This window comes from Protomyctophum parallelum (assembly GCF_964188405.1).
Source record: "Protomyctophum parallelum genome assembly, chromosome: 10".
Taxonomy (NCBI): Eukaryota; Metazoa; Chordata; class Actinopteri; order Myctophiformes; family Myctophidae; genus Protomyctophum; species Protomyctophum parallelum.
The window spans coordinates 39,964,249-39,989,784 of record NC_139704.1 but is presented as its reverse complement, the minus strand read 5'-3'; the positions used below and the strand labels follow the sequence as shown (position 1 = coordinate 39,989,784).

Genomic DNA, 25,536 nt, shown 5'->3' with positions numbered 1-25,536 from the left:
GGAAGTGAAATACACGAGAAAAATAAAATAAAAACATGACAAGCAGAATCTCACAGTAGCATTTGGCCCTTGACCAATCCGGTCTGATGTCGGAATGTGAGAGATACTGTAGCGCCCACCTGATACATGGTGATTTAAACCCCGGGGGAGGGTCTCTCTGTAACGCAGAAGGGAGGCTGTCTAAAGGTCCACCGGCCAAGAAAGGGAAATCGCATCCTTTGGAGCTTTGCGGCAGCAGCGCAGGGAACATGATCTATTCATCACCATACGTCAACAGATTTAGAATATGATTATTTCTCCCCTCCTATTAATAAAATAGCCTAACTCACGAGCAAGAAGCTGGCATCGGAATTTGTGCTGACGGTGATCAACCTCAGCCGCAACAACGGTAGGTCTTCGCTTACCGCGGCAACAACATGCTTATAAACGTTTTAAAACAGCGTTCATGTGTGAACTACCATGCCATTTTCTATTTTGTGACAATTTTAACCATGTTTCTAAACCTTACGATGCGCTGCGTTGGCTCTGGATTGCAGTAGGCTACAGTGCGCTCCGCTTGTGGGCTACATGAAGCAACATCGTTTTCAAAACACCTTGCATTCCACTGTACGCAGGCGAATAGAAACCATTTCGTTATAGTAGCCTACTTTTAGCATCCTTGGATTCGGACTTCGGAATGATAAAATGTAGGTTGCGGGGATGGGACGTATAGCCTACACAGCTGCCGTGCCGGCTACAGGGGGCTACACTACAGTAATACTATGTGGGTTAGTGTTAGTGGAGCAAATCCACACCCCTTGCGACTCTATATACAGTAGATGCTTCAGCTTCACCGAGCATGAATTATGTTGTTGTTTATTTTATTTGTGAATATAGACAGTTATTGTATTAGATCTATAGGATACCAGCTGTTTTAGCTGCAAAAATGTCGATCATAGAGAGAAACCTAATTGGTTGCGGATGTCTTTCATCAGTCTAGACATAAAACGTGGAAGAGGAGCCACGTCCAGGCTACTATTGAGGCCCAGTAGCCTCCTCCTCTTCTAGGCAGCACGTGTCCTGTAAAGGTGTGCTTAAGGCTATGGGTCAGAACCTCTATGGTCAGAACAGAGGGCGAGCATTCAGCATGGTATGTAGGCTACATGGCAGCTGTCAGCTGGCATAAAGGTAATGTGGCAGTGTGCTTCTAGATGATCATGTGGGAATAGTGATTAATACAGAATAGGAGCAAGTCAATTCAATAGTGTGTGTGTGTGTGTGTGTGTGTGTGTGTGTGTGTGTGTGTGTGTGTGTAATATAATATATCCTATGAGGCCAGACTGAGCCCAGTTTGGCTATATAGCTAGCCTATCCATCCATGACTTTAGACAGTTTTGTCCTCCACCTCCAGCCTGCAGTGCAGATGTGCAGGTGTCTATACTTCTGTGAGCAGAGAAACACAGGTTGGAAGGAATTCAATCATGTTTCGGTGGACTGTTGCTGTTGGATGATGCAGAGATAGCCTATACTCTATACAGTCAGTGAAGACTCTGCAGAGATGTGCAGTCAGGGTAGGTAGGCAGGCAGCCTGACTTTGCCGTTTAGACTGATACGTTTTGCAACTTTTAAAACGAACTACTATATTCACCATAACCTCATTCATAGCAACCCATCATTCAGTTCAACTCCTGATTAAATGACCCAGAAGGCATGATGTTCATTTTACAATTGCAAAACACCCCAGTCATGACATGAATACTATAATATAGCAAGCAATGACCTGGTTTTTGCCTCAACATGAACATGCATGCACTTAAACAGATATACGGTTCATATGGCAGATCATATTCTGCTGCTGGTTTAAAGCAATCATACAGTACAGTAAGCATTGCACTGCACATAATCAAATCCCAGCAGATACAGTACTTTATGTGAACAGCACATACTGTACTGTAGATGTAAGCTTATTGCACTACATATATGCAGGGCATTTTCCCCGTGACCGTTTCGCCTGTCTTAATATTTCAAAAGGCCATGTAGATCAGTGGTTCCCAAACTTTAAGTTCGCTTGGGATCCAAATGAGTGAAAATAGCAGATCTACAAGCGCACAGCACGTCGCTTTGCGCCAAGTTGCGAGCTTTGTTTGTTTGTTTGTTATAAAATGTTTACAATTACTTTCCATTTTTTAATAATAAAAAACTTGTGAAAAACAATGAAAAGGGAGTGAGGCACCGCACCAATACGTTGTTTTAGTTTGGGTCCCAAACATGACACACAGATGAGATTGGCGACGATGAGAGTATGGGGAATAGAAACGAGACGAGGGAATGCAAATGTATAGAGTAGTCCATTTCCAGGATAAGTGCCATATGCTGGGGTCAGCTGGTCAGCTGTACTGTAGGTCAGTACATACGAACTTCTCTCTGTGTGGTTTGCTTGTGTGATGGCATGGCTGTGAACACATACCAACTATCTCCTCTATACCCTCATCCCCTTGTTTCCCATCCCCTCGTCTTCTTTCCTCTCCTGTCCCCTCCTCACCTTGCTTTACCTCTCACCACTCCCCCCCCCCCCCCCCCTTGCTTACCGAGAAGACCTGTTTATCATTTCTACTGATTGTGTTATCTATAGTATTATCTAATTTCCTCACAGCCAGAGACAGTGCAGCCGGCGTTAACCACATTAACCCATGGCATCCTTATTTTGAGCACATCATTATAGGGGGGACATGTTAAAAAATAGCGAAAATAGTAGATCCACTGGCTCACAATGCGTCACATGATCGCGACAGGTTGTGCGCTTGCCTTGTAGATTGACTATTCCCTATTCCCTATTTGTCGCATAACAAAGTACGGTATATAGGGCTTAAGAGGTTTACGTCATAGTGTTTTGCTAATCTTGATGTCTTCTCCATCATAATTATTCTGGCTTTCGACAAGAGAGCTTTCATTTAAATCTTTGCAGTGGTCTTGAAAAGGAGTTAACCTTTGAATGACGTAGTTCGTAGAACAAAATGGCTTAATAGAGTAAAATACCAACAAGTAACAACAAGCGTCTTGTGTTCCTAGTTCTTGATCATTGCGCATTTGATTATCTTAACTGTCGTCATGGTTATCATTTGCACATTTATAGCCCTCACAGTGCAAAATGTTGTTATTTTTTGTCAATGTGGATGATCTGGGCTCATAAATTTGAGAGAAATTTTACGAGTTTCCGGATAATCACATTCACAGTTAAAAATTATAACTATTGTAAATTGCTTTCATGTTACTACCTGCCAGCTGCTGCCTGTCATTAATGTGAGGTCTTCCATGTTTTACCCTCGTAGATTGTATTGATTGATTGAAAAGGTTATTAACAGATTGCAGAATGGGTACAAGTTAGGTTAGGTTACATCAGGGTCCTCCATTTTCAATTCATCAAAAACATTTAAAGACATACAAATATACAATCTATGCAAAACAATAATCCTCAAATACACAGTTAGAAAAAAGGGAATACGTGTACAGTATTTGTATAGAAAGAAATCACACCCATGTGAAGTGAGGGCGCTCTTATCATCATACATCATCTCATTCCGGCCAATCACAATTTGTGTCCTTGCTATTGTCTTCAATGTTTGTGTTCACACAAACACTCAAAGCTGGGCATTCAATGTTTGTGTTAACACAATGTTTGTGTTTACACAAACGCTCAAAGTTGGACATAGGAGGGGCTAGAGCCCCTCAAAAATAGAGGGGGGACTTTAAATGTGCACATGCATTCATGTAGGAAATATATGATGTCCAATGCCCCTAACCTTTGCTCATTTTCACCTGGAGATGAAAATGGAGTGAGGCGAGCGGCAGCACGTTGTGTTTTGTTTTGGTATAGCAATCATGGCAAACAGAAGTGTTGAACACTGTGTCAAGTTATACAAGCCATTTGTCACCACAGGATAAACTGATAAGCCTTCTCCAGTGCTGTGTCTCTGCAGTGAGAGTGGTGTGAGGGGACTGGCCTGCCAACTACAAAGATTCCTTTTAATCTTGATGATGAAATGCGTGGGAAAGACATTTGAGGAGCCTGCTGCTCCTTTAATGGTTGGCTGAATGGGGCTCACATTTCACGCAACAGCGCAGTTATTATATATATATGATAAAAGGCTGCATGATTATGGCTAAAATGATAATCCCGAAAATATCTTAATCATGATTATGCATTATTATTCATATTGTCAATGGTGTTCTCATCGACATGGTCGAATGATGTGGACATGAGGACAATGAGCAACAGCTGTTAAAATAATTATAGTTTGAATATCTCGCAAAGTTTTGCAACAATTGTCACCCGCTTCGAATGTTATCAACCGATCATCAGCAGTATGTTCTTATCTGGACCATGCAATGCAGGCAATATGGCCATTTCCACATACTAGGAAATGATTGTGCAACCATATTATCTCTGATATGTCTACTGAGAGCTCCTCAGCTTACTGTATTGGCTAACTGTTTCAACAGATACCAAAGCTTATCTTGTTGGCATTATTTGCTATGAGGAGAGGAAGTACACAGAATATGTTGTCAGTTGTCATTGTCACTGAGTCTATGATGGTAAGAGAAGGAAGTGACTGGACATTTTAATGAGCGCGACTGCACTCTGTGGCACAAAGGGCCGTTTGAGCTCATGATGGTGAGGGAACCCAGCTACAACAAGCAACTCACTGTGGGGTTGGTAATAGGGCTGCAACTATCAATTATCTCCTTAGCGATTATTCTATCGATTACTCTTTCAATTTATTGAATAATCGAGAAGCATAATACAAAATATATCAACAAATCAATCAATTATTTTATACTTCTGGCTGGCTATCTTCACAATTAAATAGTTAGGTAGTAACCTTTTGCCTATAATGATGATGACAATAGGGATTTATTTTAATAAAGTGTTGATTAACTGCTGCAGCCCTAGTTGGTAGTTCAGACCAAAGATTTGCGACAAAAATAGTCGATCAACATGCTTTCACATCTAGAGTTCAGGCCGCTACGGGGCCCTCACACCTACATCGCACCTCCAATCGGACCGATATAGCCATATATGGAGATCTCTGTATCTGGCATTCCTTGTCTTTTTTATGCCCAGAGACCATGATGTCCAGTGGGGTAAATATTGACGGTACAACCGGTGCAGCTGCACCGGGGCCCATCACCATGATGTTACGCCACTGATGATGTCATCAGTATATGCCCATACCAGTGTACTGTATGGGTACAGTATGTGACATGGTTATGTCTGAGTCATAGTGACTGGCCACTGCATGCCCTCTCTATATATGGTTATGTCTGAATCATTACCCTATTTTAATATAGATTATTAGCCTAGGGACACTACGCACACCTGTGGCGTGTGCAAAACGGCCTTGAATTAGTCGTTTGTGTGTTTAGGGCGTCTCCGCCATCCACCCATTCAACATGGCCGTACCATTCACTTTCACAGTCAGATGATCCCACATACGTTATGCGCAAATTCGGCTTTGCTTTAATAGCATGCGAGTGGTATTACATTTTTGCAGGCAGGCACCATAGACATGACATGACTTTGTCACATTTGGGTTAATTATTCCTATTGCACTGCATGCTGTCACCTTTGTGCCTCAAAAGAACAGATCCACAAGCTGTCACAGCCATGATGTGCATAGCTTGTAGGCCTATGTCTCTATTTTGTTAAGTAACTTGTTAAGTAACTGTATAGCCTACAGTGGCAGCTGTAGGCTATACAAGGGAGGGAGACATCACTTCATTTGTTTCTGTTCTAAGCATTGGAAAACAGCTGTAAATTCTAGTTCATTTGATTCATAAATGAATAACTAAGCATTTGAAATGGCACCAACTGTATACCTTTCAGATCGGAATGGAACTGCGAGTATATACGCAGCATATAGGCTGTCAATCCGCATGCATAATGTTCCCAGAATCGTCTAACCCGAACATACAATTTCGCGTGATATATGGATTACAATAGCATAATGTATCATACAGAGAATGAAAGCAAGATTCCTAAGGATTATGGAGATGTTTTCATTTTTTTTTTAAAGGTTGAGAAATGAGAGAATTATGGACAATTCTTATGAAAGACAAGACGGCAGGGGACCCGACAAGGACAAAGATATTGCATGATGTATATGCACTGTTGCACACACGCTCTTATTTGTTTCTATGGAAAAACAGCTGAAGTTTATTTTTATTTTATTTTACTTAATTCGATTCATGTAAGAATAAGCTTCACCTGCAGTCACTGCAGTGTGTAATGGCATGGTCTTCGCTTTATAGCATTTTACTGGAGTAGAATTTAATCGGGTGTGATACGAATGAGCGAATGAAAGCAAACCTCCCAAGGATTATGGAGATGTATTCATTTTAAAAAAGGTTGAGAAATGAAAGAATTACAGCCGTTTCTGATTTAAAAAAATGAAAAAAGCTGTGCTGGCAGCAGGCGCATGCTGTTGCCATGTCTCATAGAAATGAAGTGCCATGTTTTTATTTTCTAGATAGTGAGTCTGCCATATCAAGATTAATTTTAATGACACCACATTCAAATTTCCAACATATTTTGATTGTCCACAAATATAAAGTTGTTCCTTCTTTTTAAATATTTTCTTGCACATTGTTATAATGATCATTATAAATATAAATCCCCATGCACTGCATGCAGTCAGAGTTCATAGTTTTAATGAATGTATAGAATGTGCTGTGCAGAATGTAATTTATTAAATGTGGGGGATCTCATAGATGATTGGCACCCTTTGTGTCAATGTGGCACTGGTGCCCATTTACAAGCTTCATCTGGTGGTCCTTGACATGGCAATGTCACTGTGTGAGGAGCACTGGTTTAAACAACATTATCAGAAAAGCCCAAATAAGCACTTTAGAAACAAGAAAAGCAACCACAACTACCAATATTCACAAGCAACTTTACAGAAAAAGAAGCCCAAAGTCGCTTATAATAAACAGACATGGCACCACCACCGCTGAGAAGCGCACAGAGAGCTTTCGCGTCAAATCAAACATTGTCTTTGCATTTAAGAGGTGGTCAGACCCAGGTGTAATCGGTATGCGCATTGCAAGTGTTTTTAGGGGGCTTAATAGCAAATTGCGCAAAGCGAATATAATTAACATACGTATGGACATTCCCCCAATGCTAAAATTTGCAGGAATGTGGTATGCCATAAGGTGTGTGCGTTCAGCACGGCTTCCATAATACGAAAGGGTGCAGAGCGAGGCCAAATTCTGTATTACCGCATGGGTTTAGTCATAACATAAGACGTTCTTAATGGAAGCCTGAGTGTACTATAGCAGTCCGATTATATAACCTGTTTTAAAATTATGCAAAAAATGTTTACATTGTTAACAGAATCCTGGCAAAGGGAACATGATCTCTCTGATCATTTTCTTTTCGTAGCCTGTGTTATGCTGCAGTAGGAGCCGGAGGAGTGGTGGAGTTGTAATTGCAATGATTATGCTTTCTGGTCCTCGGTCCCGCCTAAACTGTGGCCCAGAAGTGTCATTTTCCAGTGCCCTCAAACTCAAGGGTGGAGATCACTAGAGTAAAGTTGAGGTTTAAACTCTCCTCATCCACCCACATCCTATATTGCGCTGTCGATGCTTTTTAGCCGATCTGGAGAACATTTGCGGCAGTGGCCCAGAAGGTATGACCGTCTGGGAAACTGAAGGTTCCCGGTTCGATCCCAGGCCTCTTGTTTCCGTGTTGCAGTGTCCTTGTGCAAGACACTGAACCCCTAAGGTTTCTGCCTTACTTCCATCGTACGTGTGACACAGTGTACGTGTGACTAGGTGAATGTAACGCATGCAATGAATCTGCACTCTGGTTTAAGGTGCCAAAGAAATGTGCAGACCATTTAGCTTTTATTTCTGTTAGCAATGTGGCGTGCTACAGTCCTTCCAGAACTGCTCTTTACGTTTAAAAAATCAGTTATATTAAATCATTTATTTATGTATTTATTATCACAACACTACGCGTATCACAACGGGTATAGTTAAAACTGCCCGACAAATCATCAGGACACATTTAACTACCAGGCATTGACGACATCTGCAACAATCTCTTTCCCCGGCAGCCCCAAAGACTCACTACTCAACACCCCCACCCATGCAACACTCAGCACTTTACCACCTTGATATCACTCCTGTGTTAAGTGCATTATTCCTTTTGGTGCAATGATTCCTGATTATAAGAGGCAACACAGTGCTTTACTGTAGCATCAGTAACCATTATTTATTGATATCTGTTTTGTTTTTAATATGTCCTGTGCTGCTGCATCAAACATTGCTGGAAGGCTGCCAAAATCATTGTATCATGACAATAGGCTGAACTTGATTTGAGCTTAATTGGCATAGAGAGGACAGTGAAGAACAACTAGGACAATGAGGGCAGGGGTGCAGATGACATGAACAATCTTTTTATCGCGATTTACTCTCAATAATCATTATAATAAGGATCATACATTTGTCCTATTTAAAAACCTACTGTACTGAATTTCACCGTAAAACAAAACACAACTCAAGAGAAAAACGTTCTCTCTAGGTCGTCCTCAGACGAGCCCAGCTCCTTCGTCGCTTCCACTTCATAAAGACCAGCATCAATAGCTACTGTAACATACTGTATTATTGTATTCACTGCAGATTAAATTTACTGGACCCACTGAACCTGCATTACTGCACCATATGATTATGATATGATCTCTAAAGATGAGACAATTCGTTTGAATATTGAATTAATTCAAATTCAGGATTCATGCATTTTGAATGACTTCCACAGACTTAAAATCCCAAATAGTGTCATTATATTCTTTACAGCATAATGAAAAGAGCCTTTAACTAGTGTGCATTCTGTGCAGGCAGAGTACAGTAGTTTCCTCAGCGTGGCATATTTGGGTATAAATTAATTATTTAGCCACAGGGTGCTGGAAAATGACTATACTCCAATGAAACTTTAATGGCTGGCACATGTCTTCCTTTTTAGTCAATGGTTAGTGGAGAGGCACAGTAGGAAGTGCAGTATGTGCCTGCAAACTGTCTGCATTAAACCTTTTCATTTGGATTCAATCATCTCAGGCCCAAAGCAGAAAAATACTATTTAAACCATGATAGTTTCCCATGAGGTGAAATATGAGCAACTTCTCCCAGTTTGTATCCTTTCAGCTGTATTATCCTGAAGCACATCCCTTTTATAGAGAATATTATTATGCAACTGAAAAATAAATATAGCCTAGTTTGTACAATTATCATCATTAATAATTAAATATTTATTACGAATGTCATCTTTCTGCCGCATGCTGACTGAACTTCATTTAACCTCGTAACAGCTTCCATCTCTTTAAATAACAGCATCCGTATCAGATGTTGTCGATTTCCACCGGGAAGTTGAAAAATGAAATGCAATAATGAAATGCCTCCCTCCACAGACCAAGAGGACAACGCTTGCGCGGCGATTTCTGTCCAGATAGATTCATCCTTGACTGGCAGATTTAGATTATGGGATGGAGTTAGTGTTTGCATGGCATCCATGGCTTTAGCTTGATCTATTTAATCATTATACACAGTCAAATCAGAGAGCGTACAAATGGATCCATTTGGGGTCCATTTGGTTCCATGTGTACACTCTGAGTTTAATTAACACTAGTGATAGACAGTACAGGTTTGACAAGTAAAGGTAAAACTTGTAATAAGGGAGATCCGAGAATAATCAACGTATTATACGGCTTCACACAAGTTGCTGCCTCATCTGCAATCCTCATTTGTTTGTTACATTAGTAGAATCATATTTGACTGCATACCATGAGAATAAATATTGTAGTTATACTTATTCATAAGTGTTATTCAGCTGTATGTCACTTCCTGCGGTTTGGCTTTAAAAGCAGATACTGTTTGTAGACATAACATTAGTCATATATTTGAATAGACTTTGTGTGTGTGACTGTGTGTACTGCATAGACTAATTAAAATAGAATTTGTTTGTAACATACTCTGGATCTTCATCTGGAGGGCATATTTATGTTCTATAATGACACACATTAATTATATTCTGCTGCTTCATTCCCGCAAATTGGCAAATAGCTTACTTATTCAAGCATACCCCATTATTGATTAACAGCTCTAAGATAAGATAATAAGATAAACCTATTATTTAATCCTTATGATCAACAATAACAAGGTTGAAAGACAGGAGAGTCACAGGTAAAAGGAGTCAAAGTCAAAAACTAAATAAATCAAAACATGTTCAGCTTAGATTGTTAAGGTTAGGTTATGGCACTAAATCTGCAAAGGGGCACTAGAGTTGATTACTGTATAGCATTTGGTTACAGGTACACTGTACAATGTTTTATAATGGCTGTTATATAATTAAAAAATGCAGTATGGAGTGGAGGAGAAAGTGCAGCTCTCCTGAGGTTGTTGATTATCAGTGACCAATTTTCTTTGCCACAAGTCTGACCAAGTGGGCTTGTCCAGCTGGGGCCCAGTGACTGACTCACCTCCCCTCTCCTCTGTTTTTCTGCTCTTGTTGTGTTACAGTGGCCAAGTGCTAACAATATGCCTTTGTGTCTCACACCTGTGGGCAGAGGCACCCTGGGAGAGTGGGGGGGAGTGAGTGGGCGCTAAGAGGCATGCTTTCTTTCTCAGACACAAGCAGGGCAACAGAATAACTCCACAGTAAAGGCTTTGTCTATCTAGACTGAGTTGAGACGAGGGGGCTCTAATTCATCCATATGCCGTGTGTGCAGTGTATCCAGATTCATGGGAACGCACTGGTAACATTTTTATTTGTTCTCGAACATTATTCGCTTTGATGATGTTGATTTGATCATCAGACGTTCTTTTGAAAACAAGGCGTGTGTGTGTGTGTGTGTGTGTGTGTGTGTGTGTGTGTGTGTGTGTGTGCGTGTGCGTGCGTGCGTGCGTGCATGCATGCGTGTGTGTGCACGTGCAGGACGTGTGTCCAAGCTGTGCATGGCAAACACTGCTAGGGAAACATTGTCTGTTGGTAAGATGTTTTTCTTTGTAAGCCAGGTAAATAAATAGCTTACTTAATTTGGTTCACCACAGGCTCACAGAACACTCTCTCTCCTGCATGAGCAGTGAAAAGTCCCATATTCTTCACAGATGCAATGCAGACGACTCCCACTCCATCTAGTATCTGTTGTGCTCTTTTCTAGAGATTGGTCTCTGTAGTTGGTCACAAACAGTGAGTCAGGGAAAAATCGAATACGAGACTGCTCGCCCCTTTACCAACTCGCCCCACGATTTTTTTAAATGTAGTTAACAGTTAATTTAGTATTTCCCTCCCTCTCTGAAATCTGAAATTATCTTGTATACAGATTTATTTGATTGCATAGTAGTCGATCTCTATACTCTAATTTTGAAAGAACAACAACATTAATTAAGTTAATTTAGGACCTTCTAGCAGTTAATTTCGTTTTATTCATCACATTTATTCCATGTAGCCCAAGTTTTGTAATGGCATCATCATGCTATTATGCCCGTGGATATACATTGTGAACTTAACAATGATAAATTCATATAATACCTTTTAAATAATCACAAACATGAATTATGTTTGTTATTTACAGCTAGGTAGAGTAGTGGGGAGAGATGGAAAAGGGGCGAGCGTACCTGTTACCGAAAAATCTGCCTTATCACATCCCTTGGGCTGTTTTTTTATTTTATTGCGACAGCAAATCGCAGTTACTATGAAAACGTGCAGGAAGCCTGTCATGCCAAAGCCTGTAATGTTTCCGTCACACGCTCTGAACGCAGAAGCAGTCACGCTTTCCTGTAACGCTGCTTCTGTCACGCTGCTACCTGTAATGCTTGCCTGTTACTCTCATGGTTACTCTTGCCTGTAATGCTGCCCTTTTCCTCCTCACGTGTGCTTTGAAGAGCCTTGGCTTGTAAGTTTTCATGTTTTAGTTTAGTACTGTTGCATTTCTGTATTTTGTGCGAAAGTGCATTGAGAAATGTCCTCAGAAACAACCTTGTTTCTGTACATCAAGTACATGTAAGACATGTAAGTCAAAGTCATACGATTTGTCACACACGTTACCACAGTGAAATTCGTTCTCCGCATTTGACCCATATCTTGGAGCGGTGAGCCGCAGCCAAGGAGCGGTGAGCTGCAGCCGTGCCGCCCTCGGGAATCATTTGATTAGTAGATTTGACCCCCAATCCAACCCTTTGATGCTGAGTGTCAAGCAGGGAGGCACTGGGTCCCATTTTTACAGTCTTTGGTATGACCCGGCCGGGGATCGAACCCAGACCTCCCAGTTTCAGGGCGGACACTCTAACCACAAGGCCACTGAGCTGGCGAACATTTTGAGAAGTTTATCTGTACGGAGGGAGGCATCCCCCAAAGTGACAGGAGCTCAACTTTTTCATATCGCGTCAAATAAGAACTGTGTTCCAAAAATAAACAAATGATTGCGGGCGGTGGTTTGGCTCATATGGAAATAAAGAATCAACTGACTGAGAGAAAACGCTAATGTTACTGCCGTCGAATTATTAAACATTTCGCTATAAACAGACACTATCAAATATCACTGACTGACTGTTGTGATGACACATATATTATATATATATTATATGAGACAATTTAAAATGAAACTTTTACGACCCTGGACCAGGGGATGAGCGAGTGACATCAGGATTTCGGTAGAGATTTCACCGTCTGTCCGCTCCGCTGTAGTGCTGACATAATGAAGTGACATTATTCCGGTATAGAGTGTCTCAGCCCTGCGGTCGCTTGGGGCTGGTTTATTAAACTTTGGTTGTTATGTATTCTTTCTAACCCATTTTTCTTTCACTTAATTTTCCAGGTGGCATCTCATTTTGAAGACCACACAGATCTTCAGTCACCAGATCCACGTTGTTTCCTGTTGAAGGAGAAGAATAAAAGCTTCTCTACATCCATTACTGTTTCAATGCCTTAGAGAGGATGTGAATAGGGGGCTGGGTGGAGCGTGGAGAACCCCAGGAAGCCCAACCAGTAAAGGAACTGGGACTCATAGGCTGCTATGGACTGACGGGTCAACTGATATCGGATCTGCTTGGTTTTGTTTGGAACGGGTAAGTCTTTTATTAACAACCCCACCCCGCTCCTGACCAGGGCCCAGTTTGATTTCATCTCGACCGAATCAATCCCAGGGATCAATTGAAATGAAATCCATTAATGGGAAATGATCTTGTATGTTCCACCATCTCCCCTCTGAGATGAGGAGTAATTGGATTCCAAAATAATCTCTCCAGATTGATTCTTTTGACCTGAGCCATGTGCCAGATTCAGTGATTAGAGAGACGTGAACGGGGTTAGTAAAGTGAGATTGTTAAGATCCAGTAGTTCTTTATATCTCTACTATAAGAGGCTTAATGGTAGTAGCATGTATGCATACTGCAGACTGCTACTGCAGACGTAGTCCAGCCTGCATACAGAGAGAAACACAGGGAGCTCTATTTGAGAATATAGTAACCATGTAAAGGCCTCGTCCTTTTTGAGTGGTGCTAATCACTCCTACACGCAGCAATGTGTATGTATGTATGTGTGTCTGTGTGTGTGTGTGTGTGAGTGTGTGTGTGTGTGTGCGTGTGTGTGTGTGCGTGCGTGCGTGCGTATGTATGTATGTCTGAGCACGGAAGCACCTTTTGTTCACCACCAAGTATCACTGTTGTGGAGCCTAACACACACACACGTACAAAACAAGATCTACAAGCTCACAATGTGTGCAACACCTTGTCAAGTACAGTACAAAGAACAGTACAGTACAGTAGGGCTGGGGCGGTATGGGATTTTTATTACCGCGGTATGGCGGTTTATTACCGCGGTATTAATAAATATTTTAATCAATCAATCAATCCTTGTTTGTGCCGAATCTGGGTTGCACATGGTTTTTTGAACTCCCTCTGGTGTTGTTGTGTTGCTGGCATGATTAGACTGACTGAGCGTCACTGTTTATTATGATACACTTTTCATTTCATTAAAAAAAAAACGTTCTTTTTTCTTTTAACCGCGGTAATGAACCCGATACCGCGGTATGCGTTACATACCGGCGGTATGGCGGTATTGCGGTTATTGCACCCAGCCCTACAGTACAGTACAGAGTTCTTTAATCTTTCACTCTCTCCCTCACATTACTGACTTACTGTACACTATACGGTTCTACCCTCTTCCTCAGAGGTCGACAGCTGACGTGGTGACTGTTTCTACTACCCCTTTCTTTGTTCTCTCTCTCTCTCCCTCCTTGTAAACAAACAGCCCTTTTTGTCTACAAGATGTCATGCATCCTGCGCCATGCCCAAAGTGGAATACGCCTTTGAGGCCATATTGATTTGCACTGAAACTGAGACTATAGAAAGGATGCGACTATCCATTTGATAGCCAGGTATAATTTTCACATCAAACTCTTGACACCGGTTCCAAAATCTTTCAGAAGTACAGTAGGCTAACAACAAAAGGAAATGCCATAACGGTATGTACAGTATTTCTGAATGGTTTCAGGTGAGGTTCAGACGCCATTCAATCAGAACCAGTCCAGTTTCTCAGTGTTCTCAGTGAAGTCATTTTTCATCTGTACATTTACTGTGGACAATGTCACTGGTAGCGCAATGGTGAATCATTTAGAAATCATGCAATTTTTTAAATGCATGCCCATTCCATCACAGTGAGCTGTAGAGCAGGGTCGTGTCAGACAGAAAGGCCTATATGTATTTATCATGCGTCATGCTTGAAGGGTCATGCTGATTTAGCTACGACTCGCGGCATACTTGAAAATCAACTTGCAAAGAGCAAGACTTGCCTGAGATAGGCAATCTAACATCTCTATGGCACCTTCATTTATTAAAAAGGTTCAGGATAACCTTATTCGTCAGTAGGGAAATTTGTCATGGACATAAAGGCTGCCACATAAAAATACATACAATTATTGTGGGGTGCGTGCGTGTGTGCATGCGTTATGCATGTGTATTTTGTACAGTATATATTCCACATTGAATGTTCTGCATCTATCAGTCACATGCACACATAGGAGCCAACCATCATTGCCTACAACATCGCTACTACAGTATCACTTTTTGCTGAGCCACAGTTGCTCTCCACCCTGCCCTTATTCAAGACAAAGGCTACGCTAGGTCATTTTGTTTGATTTCAGCAAGAAACAATGGAACTGGTGTGCTCAAGTCAAAAGAGTATGGCAGTACGCATCAGCAGATTCTCAGCATTTCTTCAGATATAATGTGGGTGGCTGTGAGAGGTGTGAAGTCTGCTTTGAGACATGGCTGCTACTCTAGGTTTCGTCGGGCTTCTTAGGGCTTATCTGTGTATTAATCATTATCAATATTTTAACTATAAAGTATCTACACTTGTTATTCATCAGTCACATAATGTATGTGTATTCACACCATGTAGGCTACATAGAAAATACTTTACTAAGATTATTTGTAATACACAATTTAATGGAAGAACATAAATGTTTCCAGCAGGTATAAAGAGCTCAACTCATTTACTAAAGGTACCCGTTGGCAAAACAAAGGAAAAACAGCGCCCTCTTTTCCTTTGACGTTAGTCAACAGTCTGTCTCGAGAGACTAACTAAAGACTGTGATCTTCCTGTTGAACGCGCTGCATGTGCGATGCTTTTTGTTGGTGCTAGGATGAGCTCCAACAGGATGTGTCGCATACAATGTCCCTCTGCACTGCGGCGGCAGTGTAATTTGGACTCTAATGTTTACAATGAGATGATAGTCATCATCATACCGTTGTACAAAGTCCTAAAATGGCTGTGTCATCAGAAATCTTGACAGTAAAAGTCCCTGGCCGATATTTTTTGTATAATTTGTGTAAATACAATATGGAAGAACTCACACATCCTTGAGGAACACCTGTGTTGATCAATAATGTCTGGTTCACTTGGATCCGCTTTGCTAATGGTCTGACTATAGTCATTATTTACATGAGGCACATTTGTTTTTGGAAGAGCAGTAATGATTGCCATTCGGCAGAGAGATGGAACTGTAGGTAAATCAATAGAATTGAAAGACCCAGGCTAGCTTACATTCCTCTGCACGTCTTCAAAAGGAAAGCAGAGTCAAAGTTCTGTTATCGATGTATTTTAATGCATTTCAATGTCTTGGTGAAAATAGTCCCTGACATTAGGGTTCATTAAGGAAGTAAATGCGAACATCCGTGACCTACCATGCAATTATGTTAACCACATTCACTCTTACATATCCCTATTTTGGGCAAGGCATTATTGAAAAGAAATTTTCAATAATGGCACTGACCTGGTGGAGCACAGGGGTGCCATTTTGAAGATCCGTTTTACAATGGGGTAATACATAAATTGCCCTCGCTCTGCGCACAATCGTATTATGAAAGGCATATCGGACCGTGTTGAACGCACACACATATGGCATACGGCGTTCCTGAATATTTTAGCATTGTGGGAGTGCCCATATGTTAATTATTTTCGCTTTGCGCAATTTGCTATTAAGCCCCTTGACCTAAAAACACTCAGCGCATAACGATTAGACGTGGGTCTGACCACCTCATAAACGCAAAAAGCACTGTTTGATTTTACACTTGAGCGGCTCTGGGAGGCTGCTGGAGTGTTGCCATGTCTGTTTATTATAAGCGGCTTCTTTTTCTGTAAAGTTGCTTGTAAATATTGGTAGTTGACTAGTTGTACTAGTTGTGGTTGCTTTTCTTGTTTCTAAAGTGGTTATTTGGGCTTTTCTCCTAATGTTGTTTAAACCAGTGATCCTCACACAGCACATTCCCATGTCAAGGATCCCCAGATGAATGCATTTGCCCAACTAAGGACGGCTAATCCAAAAATTAAATTATTTTTTTCCAAGATTACTTTTGAAAATAGCAGATCTATACCAGCTCACAATGCATCACATTCATTCATTAAAACTATGAACTCTGACTGCAGGGGGATATATATAATGATCATTATAACAATGTGCAAGAACATATTTAAAAAGAAGGAAGAACTTTATATTTGTGGACAATCAAAATATGTTTTTTTATTTTAATGTGGTGTCATTAAAAATAATCTGGATATGGCAAATAAAAACATGGCACTTCATTTAAAATAGGTTACAGACCCCTGTTATATGCGCTTATTTTTATAGACCTATTTACTTGTTTCTATGAGACATGGCAACAGCCTCTTTTTGCGTCTTTTTTTTGTAAAATGATGAGATTAGAAACGGCCATAATTCTTTCATTTCTCAACCTTAAAAATAAATAAAAACATCTCCATAATCCTTGGGAAGTTTGCTTTCATATGCTGTATCACACCCGATTCAAGTCTTCTTCAATAAAATGCTATGAGCGAAGACCATATACCATCGGGGCCACAGGCACAGCATTAAGCAGCAGCATTCAACTCATTCCTTCATCATGACTTGAATGAAATAAAATATAATAAACGTTATTTTACTGGTGTTTTTCAATAGAAACAAATTATTTTGAGGCATAAAGGTGACAGCATGCAGTGCAATAGGAATAATTAACCCAAATGTGACAAAGTCATGTCATGTCTTCTATGGTGCCAGCCTGAAGAAATGTAATACCACGATCCCCAAAGTGCGCATTCCGTATGTGACATCAGCTGACTGGTAAAGAGAATAGTACGGACATGTTGATTGGGTACATCTCAAACACGCCTTAAACACACCCATGACTAATTCAAGGCCGTTTTGCGCAATCCACGGGGTGTCGAAAGCGCTTCTTAACATGCCCAAAATTGCAATATGACATACAACACGCCCCCAGCTCATAAAACTGTAATATTATATGTCATATTATATGAATTGCTTAATGGAGCCCCAGGTCTCCACCAGGTCAGGTAGGTTATTGTGGCCTCCTGGTGGCGCAATAATAGGCCAATGTGAAAAGGGTGCTATTTCTTCTTACGCCTTTGATGGCAATTGGACGTTCAAATTCAGAGCCATTTTTTCAAATTTAAATGTTGTTCAGTATATCTGACTGCTTGTATTAACTGATAAAATAATTTGCCATGTTGTGCAGTAATATAGAAGTGTGATGCATTGCAATGCATCGTCGAATCGGAATCGGAATCGAATTTAATGGTGAGGGCAGTGCCAATGCACACCTCTACAAAACATACTCTCCTCCACGCCTTCGGCCTGGAGGAGACAACGAAATAAATGATAAAAAAATAAATAATAAAGCCATTTTAACAGGTGGAAACTTGTCCGCTTATTGTATGACTAAATCTATGTGAATAGAAAATGACATAAGGTGCTATACAGAATTGCTACACATAGTCTACACATAGTTTCATTATGTTTTTGACTGAGATCATTGATTGTGGAATATATTGGTCATTGTGAGTTTATAGCTTCTCTCGCAGAGTCTTGTGGCTTAAGAGGAATACTGTATGTTAGGATATAGAATGTAATTGGAGCCAGATCAATGCTAGATTTTTGTGTCTGATGCTGATGTCTGATGTCGAGTGTCCCGAGTCCTGACCTATACAGACCACCGATTATCAATATTTTGACTGTCTCCGGACTCCGGATAGAATGATGTCTAAATGAAAAGACTCTCACCTGACCACAGGCACAGGGAAAACCCTCTCAGCCTGCTCCCAGCAGACCCTTTGACTTTTCCCAGTTGGAAATAGATAATAACATAACATGTACCTTCTGCTGCACAGTTGGCTTGAATTAATGATAGAGATGAATGGACACAGACTACAGCTCTGCCGAAAGGAAATAAGGCTTGAATTTCTATGAGGGCCGGTATTATTTCTGATAGCACTTTTTTCTCTGTCTCTATCACTGGTTTAGGTTTTCTCTATGTGAGACCCTATGGGGAAGGAGATATTGAACCGAAGCGGGACAGCTCATTTTTAGGATGCTATGAGCTTTGGGGACTTGAGAGCTTCATTCATCACTGAATTCAATTACCATGGGGCTTAACATGGTATTTATGCTATATCTACAGTATATTGTACTGTACTTTTCTTTTAACACCCAACCATGGATTTTATGCAGTCCGGTTCAGTTCTTCAAATTGCTTCTTTTCTGAGAAAAAGGAATGCTGATTGGTTCTAGTACTTTACTACTTTCTCAAATATTAACATTGCCTTTGAGCTTCAACTAGCCTAGTTGGAGCTTGGAGCGTGCGTATAATTTGCCACTGCACTTGCATGCCCTATGCCAGTGATATAACATAATTGAAGTCACTCTACGCTTTCATGACATGCGGGGTGCTGCAAAGGTAATTATTCGATAGGACAGTAGTAGAGAGAAAGGAAACCCGGAGAGAGTCAGCGAGTGACATGCAGCAAACCCCGCAGCCCGGCTCAGGGATCAAACCCAAGACATGCTGTCAGGCATCAAAGACTATACAGTATGTGGAACGTGCCTTAACCACGTGGTCATCATCGGCAACCCCAAAGGCATTATTGTTAATGTATGACTGATACCATCAGAAAGGGCAGGTCTCACTGACTGGAATTAATCATTTGAATAAAAAGCTGATGTCTATTCAGACATCACACAGTATTCATTTAAATAATCAAAGCCTACTTGAGTTATTCAGTCGAGTGGACAGTGGAAATATTCATATGTTATCAGCTCCATTCTTGTTGGCTATGTAAAGCATGCCTGGAGATGACAGACACGCTCTAACCTCTCCAGTGACCCGTACTCACAGCGTGCAGTGCAGCATGGAGCTGTAGGATGGCTCGGTGTGATTGAATGTGATCTGCCCAGTGGGGTATTGTGGGGGAACAGGTGTCGACGCTGTCAGCTTGTTAACACTGGGGAGATAGTTGGCTTCCTTCTCGGCACAGTGTGGGCACATATGTGGCATGTGCCCTTTAGCTGTGGAAATGATGTGCAGGCATGCATATACATGCAAGGTGAGAAAAGAAATTGGGAATTGACAAAACGGTTTGTGCGTGCGTGCGTGCGTGCGTTGTGTCAGAGGTTAAAGGAATAGTTAGCCCAAATGTTTAAATTCTGTCATTACATACTCACAGTCATTAGGTAGCTGAAGCCAGCAGCTAAAGCCAACAGTGACAAGTCCAAATAGAGCAATACATTGCCAAATAATTACTCCATAGAGATTGTGTAGCATAATCCAAGTATTCTGAAAACAAACGGTTGTACTGAGGACTAGAGAAGAACTCAAGGGACTTGACACCGTTGGCTTGTTTGGAGAAAGCTGTTACAAAGTTTTTGCTGGCAAACTCCTTGTGTGCTTTGTGGACAAAGAAACCACATCTATGTTTTCATGGCATGACAGTGAGTAGATGACGGAATTTGAATTATGGGTAAGCTGGTTCATTAATGTGAACTTGTGAAAATAAATAGGATAGTGTAGTGTGCCATGTCCATTGTCTCCACAGTCCACAGCTCCTAATTCACAAACTAGTCACAATTATAGGCTTGGCTCCCATGTGGGTCTCAAACTTCATGTGAGCACTCCAGATTTGGGCAAGGTTTTAGCCTGATTTGGTCCCCATTGGCTTCCATTCTAAAATTAAGTGAGAAACATGAATGTAGGTACAGACTACAGACCCTCATCTAGACGGCTCTGCCGCCTACAGAGCCAGAAATAGGGAAATCTGGTAATTATTCCAAAATCAACAAACGGCGGAATGCTTTGGTAAGTGGTCGGCAGCAATGTCAAGTATACCATGAGTCATTGCCAGTGGGCTAAACATGGCAGACCACCGGCATGGTCCTTTAAACATCTGGGTTAGTGGGGGTGGGCAGGTGGTTGGGTTTAGGGTTACAGAACTCGTTCCTGGAAAGACTTTAGAGAGATATGATTATGTGAAACCCTGCAGGGTTGTGTGGGAAAGAATGTCTCTCAAGTCTCCACATGACCCATTTCTAGAGGAGATAAATTGACCACATGAATTATTCCGTCCAATCTACAGTACTAGTAGTGGGCTCTGGTACAAGACAAGGGGACTTAGAAGAGAAGATAAATTAGGACACTCCAGCTACTCTCATTTATTCCATCAAATACACTTAGGCAGATCTGCCCTGTTTGCCCAATTTACACTCTGATTTCCTACACTCTAACTGGGGGGGAATGAAGGGGAAACGAGGGGATATGTGTTGGTTCAGAGAAATTGGTTGTCACATTAGGAGATAATGGGACGTGAGGACAACGTGACAGAATCAATTTACTTTTGGTGTCATGGTAAAGTTGACACATCCCTTCTGGAGAGAATCACACAGAGCTCTGTGACAATTAAGCCGCTAATAGCTTGTGGCAATAAAACACAGCCGGAAGAGTGTGGGGAAGATGTGATTGAGAAAAATAATGACAGCTGACTGCGAAGACGATGAGCGAGAGAGAGAAACGGATTCATAAATAGATGGAGACAGATGTTTGTGCAAGCTGAGAGAAATAAAGCCACCTCTCTCCATAAGAAACAAAAAACATCCTCGACAGTACAATAATGTCAAAGTAACTATATAACTATATATATATATATATATACCGGTATTGAAAGTTATAGAAGTGCAGCTTGTATGAAATATAAACATATCATAACATAATCTGATTATTAACATAATTTACTAGCATCTATACTTATATATTTAAGGGCTTCTGGAGAAACTAAACTTTTTCAGTTGCTCATCATAATTAACTTTAGCTTTGGAGGAGGAGACAGTCCATTATAAAACATATGGGGGATTTATTTTGTGTCCCTGATTATTAGTCATTGTTTCTCGGCTTGAGTAGTGATATCTACAGATAATGTTCAATTGCATATATACACACACATGACATGTGTCTGTTTTTGTACATTTCTTTAAATACAGTAGAATTAAATACTGGACAGTGAAGTCCACTAGGGCTGTAGTTAATCAGACTAATTGATTTAGTCGATTATAAAACAATCTATTTACATTTTGTTGTTGTTCTTGTTTTGATGATATATAAAATATTAAGAAATGAAATTGTTAATAATAATGTGCTTCTCTATTATTTGATTAATAGAAAAAGTAGCCAATAGAATAATTAAATAATCGCTAATTGCATCACTAGTATCATGCTAAAACTGACTATTAAAATGTTTTCATGCTGATTGATTGATTGATTGATTGAATAATTTATTAACAGATGGATAACAGATTGGATAATTACAGTAGGGGAGAGCCGCCATGGTTGTAACATTTTGCAAGTTTCACTCTTTTACTCAGAGATCCGTTAATCTACAAATGCAATAATTTCAGGCAAAGGACCTACACATTATCTGCTATCATAAACCACAAGTTTTTCAATTGATGAAACAGGTCAGGAGTTAATAAACCGAAAGTGGACGCTGTTCCAGTGTTACATTTGCTGCGCATATGGGATTAATTGTAACGGCATGCGCCATAAATGTAACGACGCAAAAAAAATGCCATTAAACATATAGTTTTCAGCTTAAATCAATTATATTTCATTGACGCAACTCTTTAACATTGTTTTCATACCGTGGATGTGATAAGAAAATGTATCATTCAAACATAAGGGAATTACCCGGTGTACCAGTTTGGGCATTTGAGTCAGTTCAATGGGAAAATACATTGATTACACAAAAAAGATAAAACGTGTGATTGATTGAGTTGTACAATGTCATACAATCCTACACTGATTTAGAATACACTCTGTAATTGAAAGACAGCTGACTGAACATAATATTGGCCAATATGTCAAATGTGTAAATATTCCATGTTATGATATGACATGGTGTGTGTTACCATTTAACCACTTTGCAAGTCCTTCTTTGTCGTTGCTTACAGACCTTTAACGTGCATCATATAAACAATGCAAACTAATGAAGAACATAAGCATGCAGACATCCATGTTGATTTTAGCTCATCAACATCAAAGAAAAGATTTGTAGACCACAGATACTCAAGGTGAAATTATTTACGCATTTTGAGAAAAGCCAGTTTTCTGTCAATAATTCCCAGTAGGATGAAGGAAAACACTTGAAACTTCCTGGGCACGTACAGTACGTTGCTGTACACATACTGACATGACGACGTCATGATGGAGTTGACCAATCAAGAGATAACGTGCATGTTGCGTTACAACCGTGGCGGCTCTCCCCTACATTTCAAGCACAACTCAATACAAAACTGTTAACTGTGGAAAACGCCATAAAGCATTAAATTACACAATAGGGTCCACCATGTTCAATTCATCATGACATTTAGAGACGTACAGATAAACACTTCTATATAGCCATAAACTGGAAATCATAAATCATGGGGGACCTATCCTATAGGTAAGGTTAGACCTGTCCCTGTTTGACGGACAACATCAAGTTTCTCAAGGAGAATCAAGATGCTCCCTATTGCACCACCCTCTACATACAGTATACTGTAGTGGTGGATATCATATAACATCCACAATGCTCTGTATGCTGTAATAGCTGCATACATACATCATAGACTGCAAAATGAGACGTGTTCTTACAGTAGATCTCACAAAATGTTATGTTTAGCTCATCTCCAGTGTCAAACCCACAGGGGATGTGGTGTGTGCTACATATGAGGTAGGCTACTGTAGTTCTATTTTTTAAGGGTTGGATCACATTGAAGGGGCTTTAATGTTGCCTAGTTTATAACAAGTATGAGTTGGCCGTTCGCTCAATCACACAGCCAGGACATGCAGGCTGGACAATGAGATGCTGAAACTGCATGCATGGATTAAAGTTCTCAGTCGCCACAACTGATTTCAGTCATTTGGATTCCATGGAAGCAAGCATGTCTTCTATGGGAGCATGTTGCACAGCAAAAACAGCTGAACTACAAGCTTTTAGACAGGCTATATTATTTTAAGATTAGAGCATTTGAAGTGGTCAAACCACCAATATGTTCAGAAGCACCTTCCATAAAAACCTATTGGTCTCAGATATTTCATAAAAGCAATGGTTAATTAAAAGCATCCATCTGGCAGTGTGTAGAACAGCAGGAACAATATAACGCAGCAGAGGAGCCACATGAAGCTTGAGTTGTCATTGCTGCTTACTGGTGCCCCCTAGTGGATGCTGTATTAAATTACAGGATCTTTTTACTATAACCATTTACTAATATATCTGTTGGGTCAGAAAGGAGCACAACTCATATCTGGTGCGTCGGTGGGGACAGAGGGCCCACAGAGGTTATATGAATAAAGATAACCTGATGAAGGTCTACAGACTGAAACATTGTGTTTCCCATTAAAAAACGTTGCATATTTGCATATGAAGACGGTGTGCTGCATGGAGTCTTGCTTCTGTTGGAGTGACAGCAAATTATGATGGTACAATTATTGACACAGGTTTTTCACTTTTATCTGCAGGGACAATGGTGTTGTTTCTCATTGGAACCACTATAGCATTGAACAGCTCTTCTCATGACAACCAAACCGCAGGTAACTGCTGCAATTCTCCATGAACAATATGAAGAAACAATTAGATGTCAAATTCGGAAGAGAATTAACTAAATGTTCTGAATACAAAAAAAAAGAAGAAAAAGCGAATGTTAATGTTTGGGAGCCGCTGATGTAAACGACATGTGTTGTTTGTGTCCAGAAAACCCCACCCAGCAGGGTGCCCATGTGTTGCCTTCGACATTGGTCATATCCCTGCTTCTCATCATCATTGTTCTCCTCACCATCTACTGTTTGAGGTAAGCAGAACCACACATGCGTACACAAGACAATACAATACTCTGTATTCAAGTGTATCGGCACCGATACATCTTCAGTGATCATGTAACTTTGAGTTACAAAACAGTGGTGGGAAAAAGTATTTCAATACTGTATCAATACTGCAATATAGAAATTAATGTCACATTACATGTTCGAGTCCCGTTTATGACGAGTCCGAACTTTGCTGCATGTCTCTTCTCTTCTCTCTCTCTCCCTCTTTCCTGTCCGTCTTCACTGTAACTATCAATAAATGCACAGAAGCAAAAAAAAAAGAAAAGTTTTCAAATAATTGTAATGGAGTAAAAGTACAATATTTGTCTCTGAGATGTAGTGGAGTAGAAGTCTCTTCTTTTCTCTTCTGTGCCAGTGGTGTTCTCGTCCGTCCGTCCGTCCGTCCGTCCGTCCCTCTCTCTCTCTCTGTCTCTCTCTCTCTCTCTCTCTCTGTGCATGTATTTAAGGGTGGGTCTAGAGCTGGGGGGCTGCGCTGAACATAAAGTGAACAGGGGGCTTTGTGGATAAAACAGCTGCAAGTAAGACAGCAAACTAACAGCACTAGGTTAGAGAGAGAGTCCTAGACACTCATTCACTGAGTCACACTATACCCAGGACCCCTCATGAGGAGGAACAGCTTTGGCTCTTTCGGATGGTTGGTATTTGTTTGGTGACTACAGTCTACTGTGCTCCTTATATGTGGAGAGGTACAGTATGTTTTGAAGAATGGGGTTATATCTCTCTTCCATCTTGATTGTATGCTGGAATTTGTTAGGGATTTGCCTCCTTTATGTGGTGAACAATAATACTGGGACTTCATGTAAGCAGCAGCCT

The 25,536-nt window shown here is 40.6% G+C and overlaps 1 protein-coding gene across 1 annotated transcript in view; it reads left to right on the top strand.

Annotated features, from left to right (window-relative positions):
• The first annotated feature begins 260 nt into the window (after positions 1 to 260).
• The window catches only part of LOC310866193 (receptor-type tyrosine-protein phosphatase epsilon-like), a 40,110-nt gene continuing 14,834 nt past the window's right edge, over positions 261 to 25,536 (top strand). Inside the window, exons 1-4 of the mRNA XM_083775643.1 lie at positions 261 to 388; positions 12,846 to 13,095; positions 24,361 to 24,432; positions 24,593 to 24,689. Of these exons, the coding sequence (XP_083631769.1) occupies positions 24,366 to 24,432; positions 24,593 to 24,689 (164 nt within the window). The 5' untranslated portion in view covers positions 261 to 388; positions 12,846 to 13,095; positions 24,361 to 24,365. The remainder of the gene's footprint in view (positions 389 to 12,845; positions 13,096 to 24,360; positions 24,433 to 24,592; positions 24,690 to 25,536) is intronic.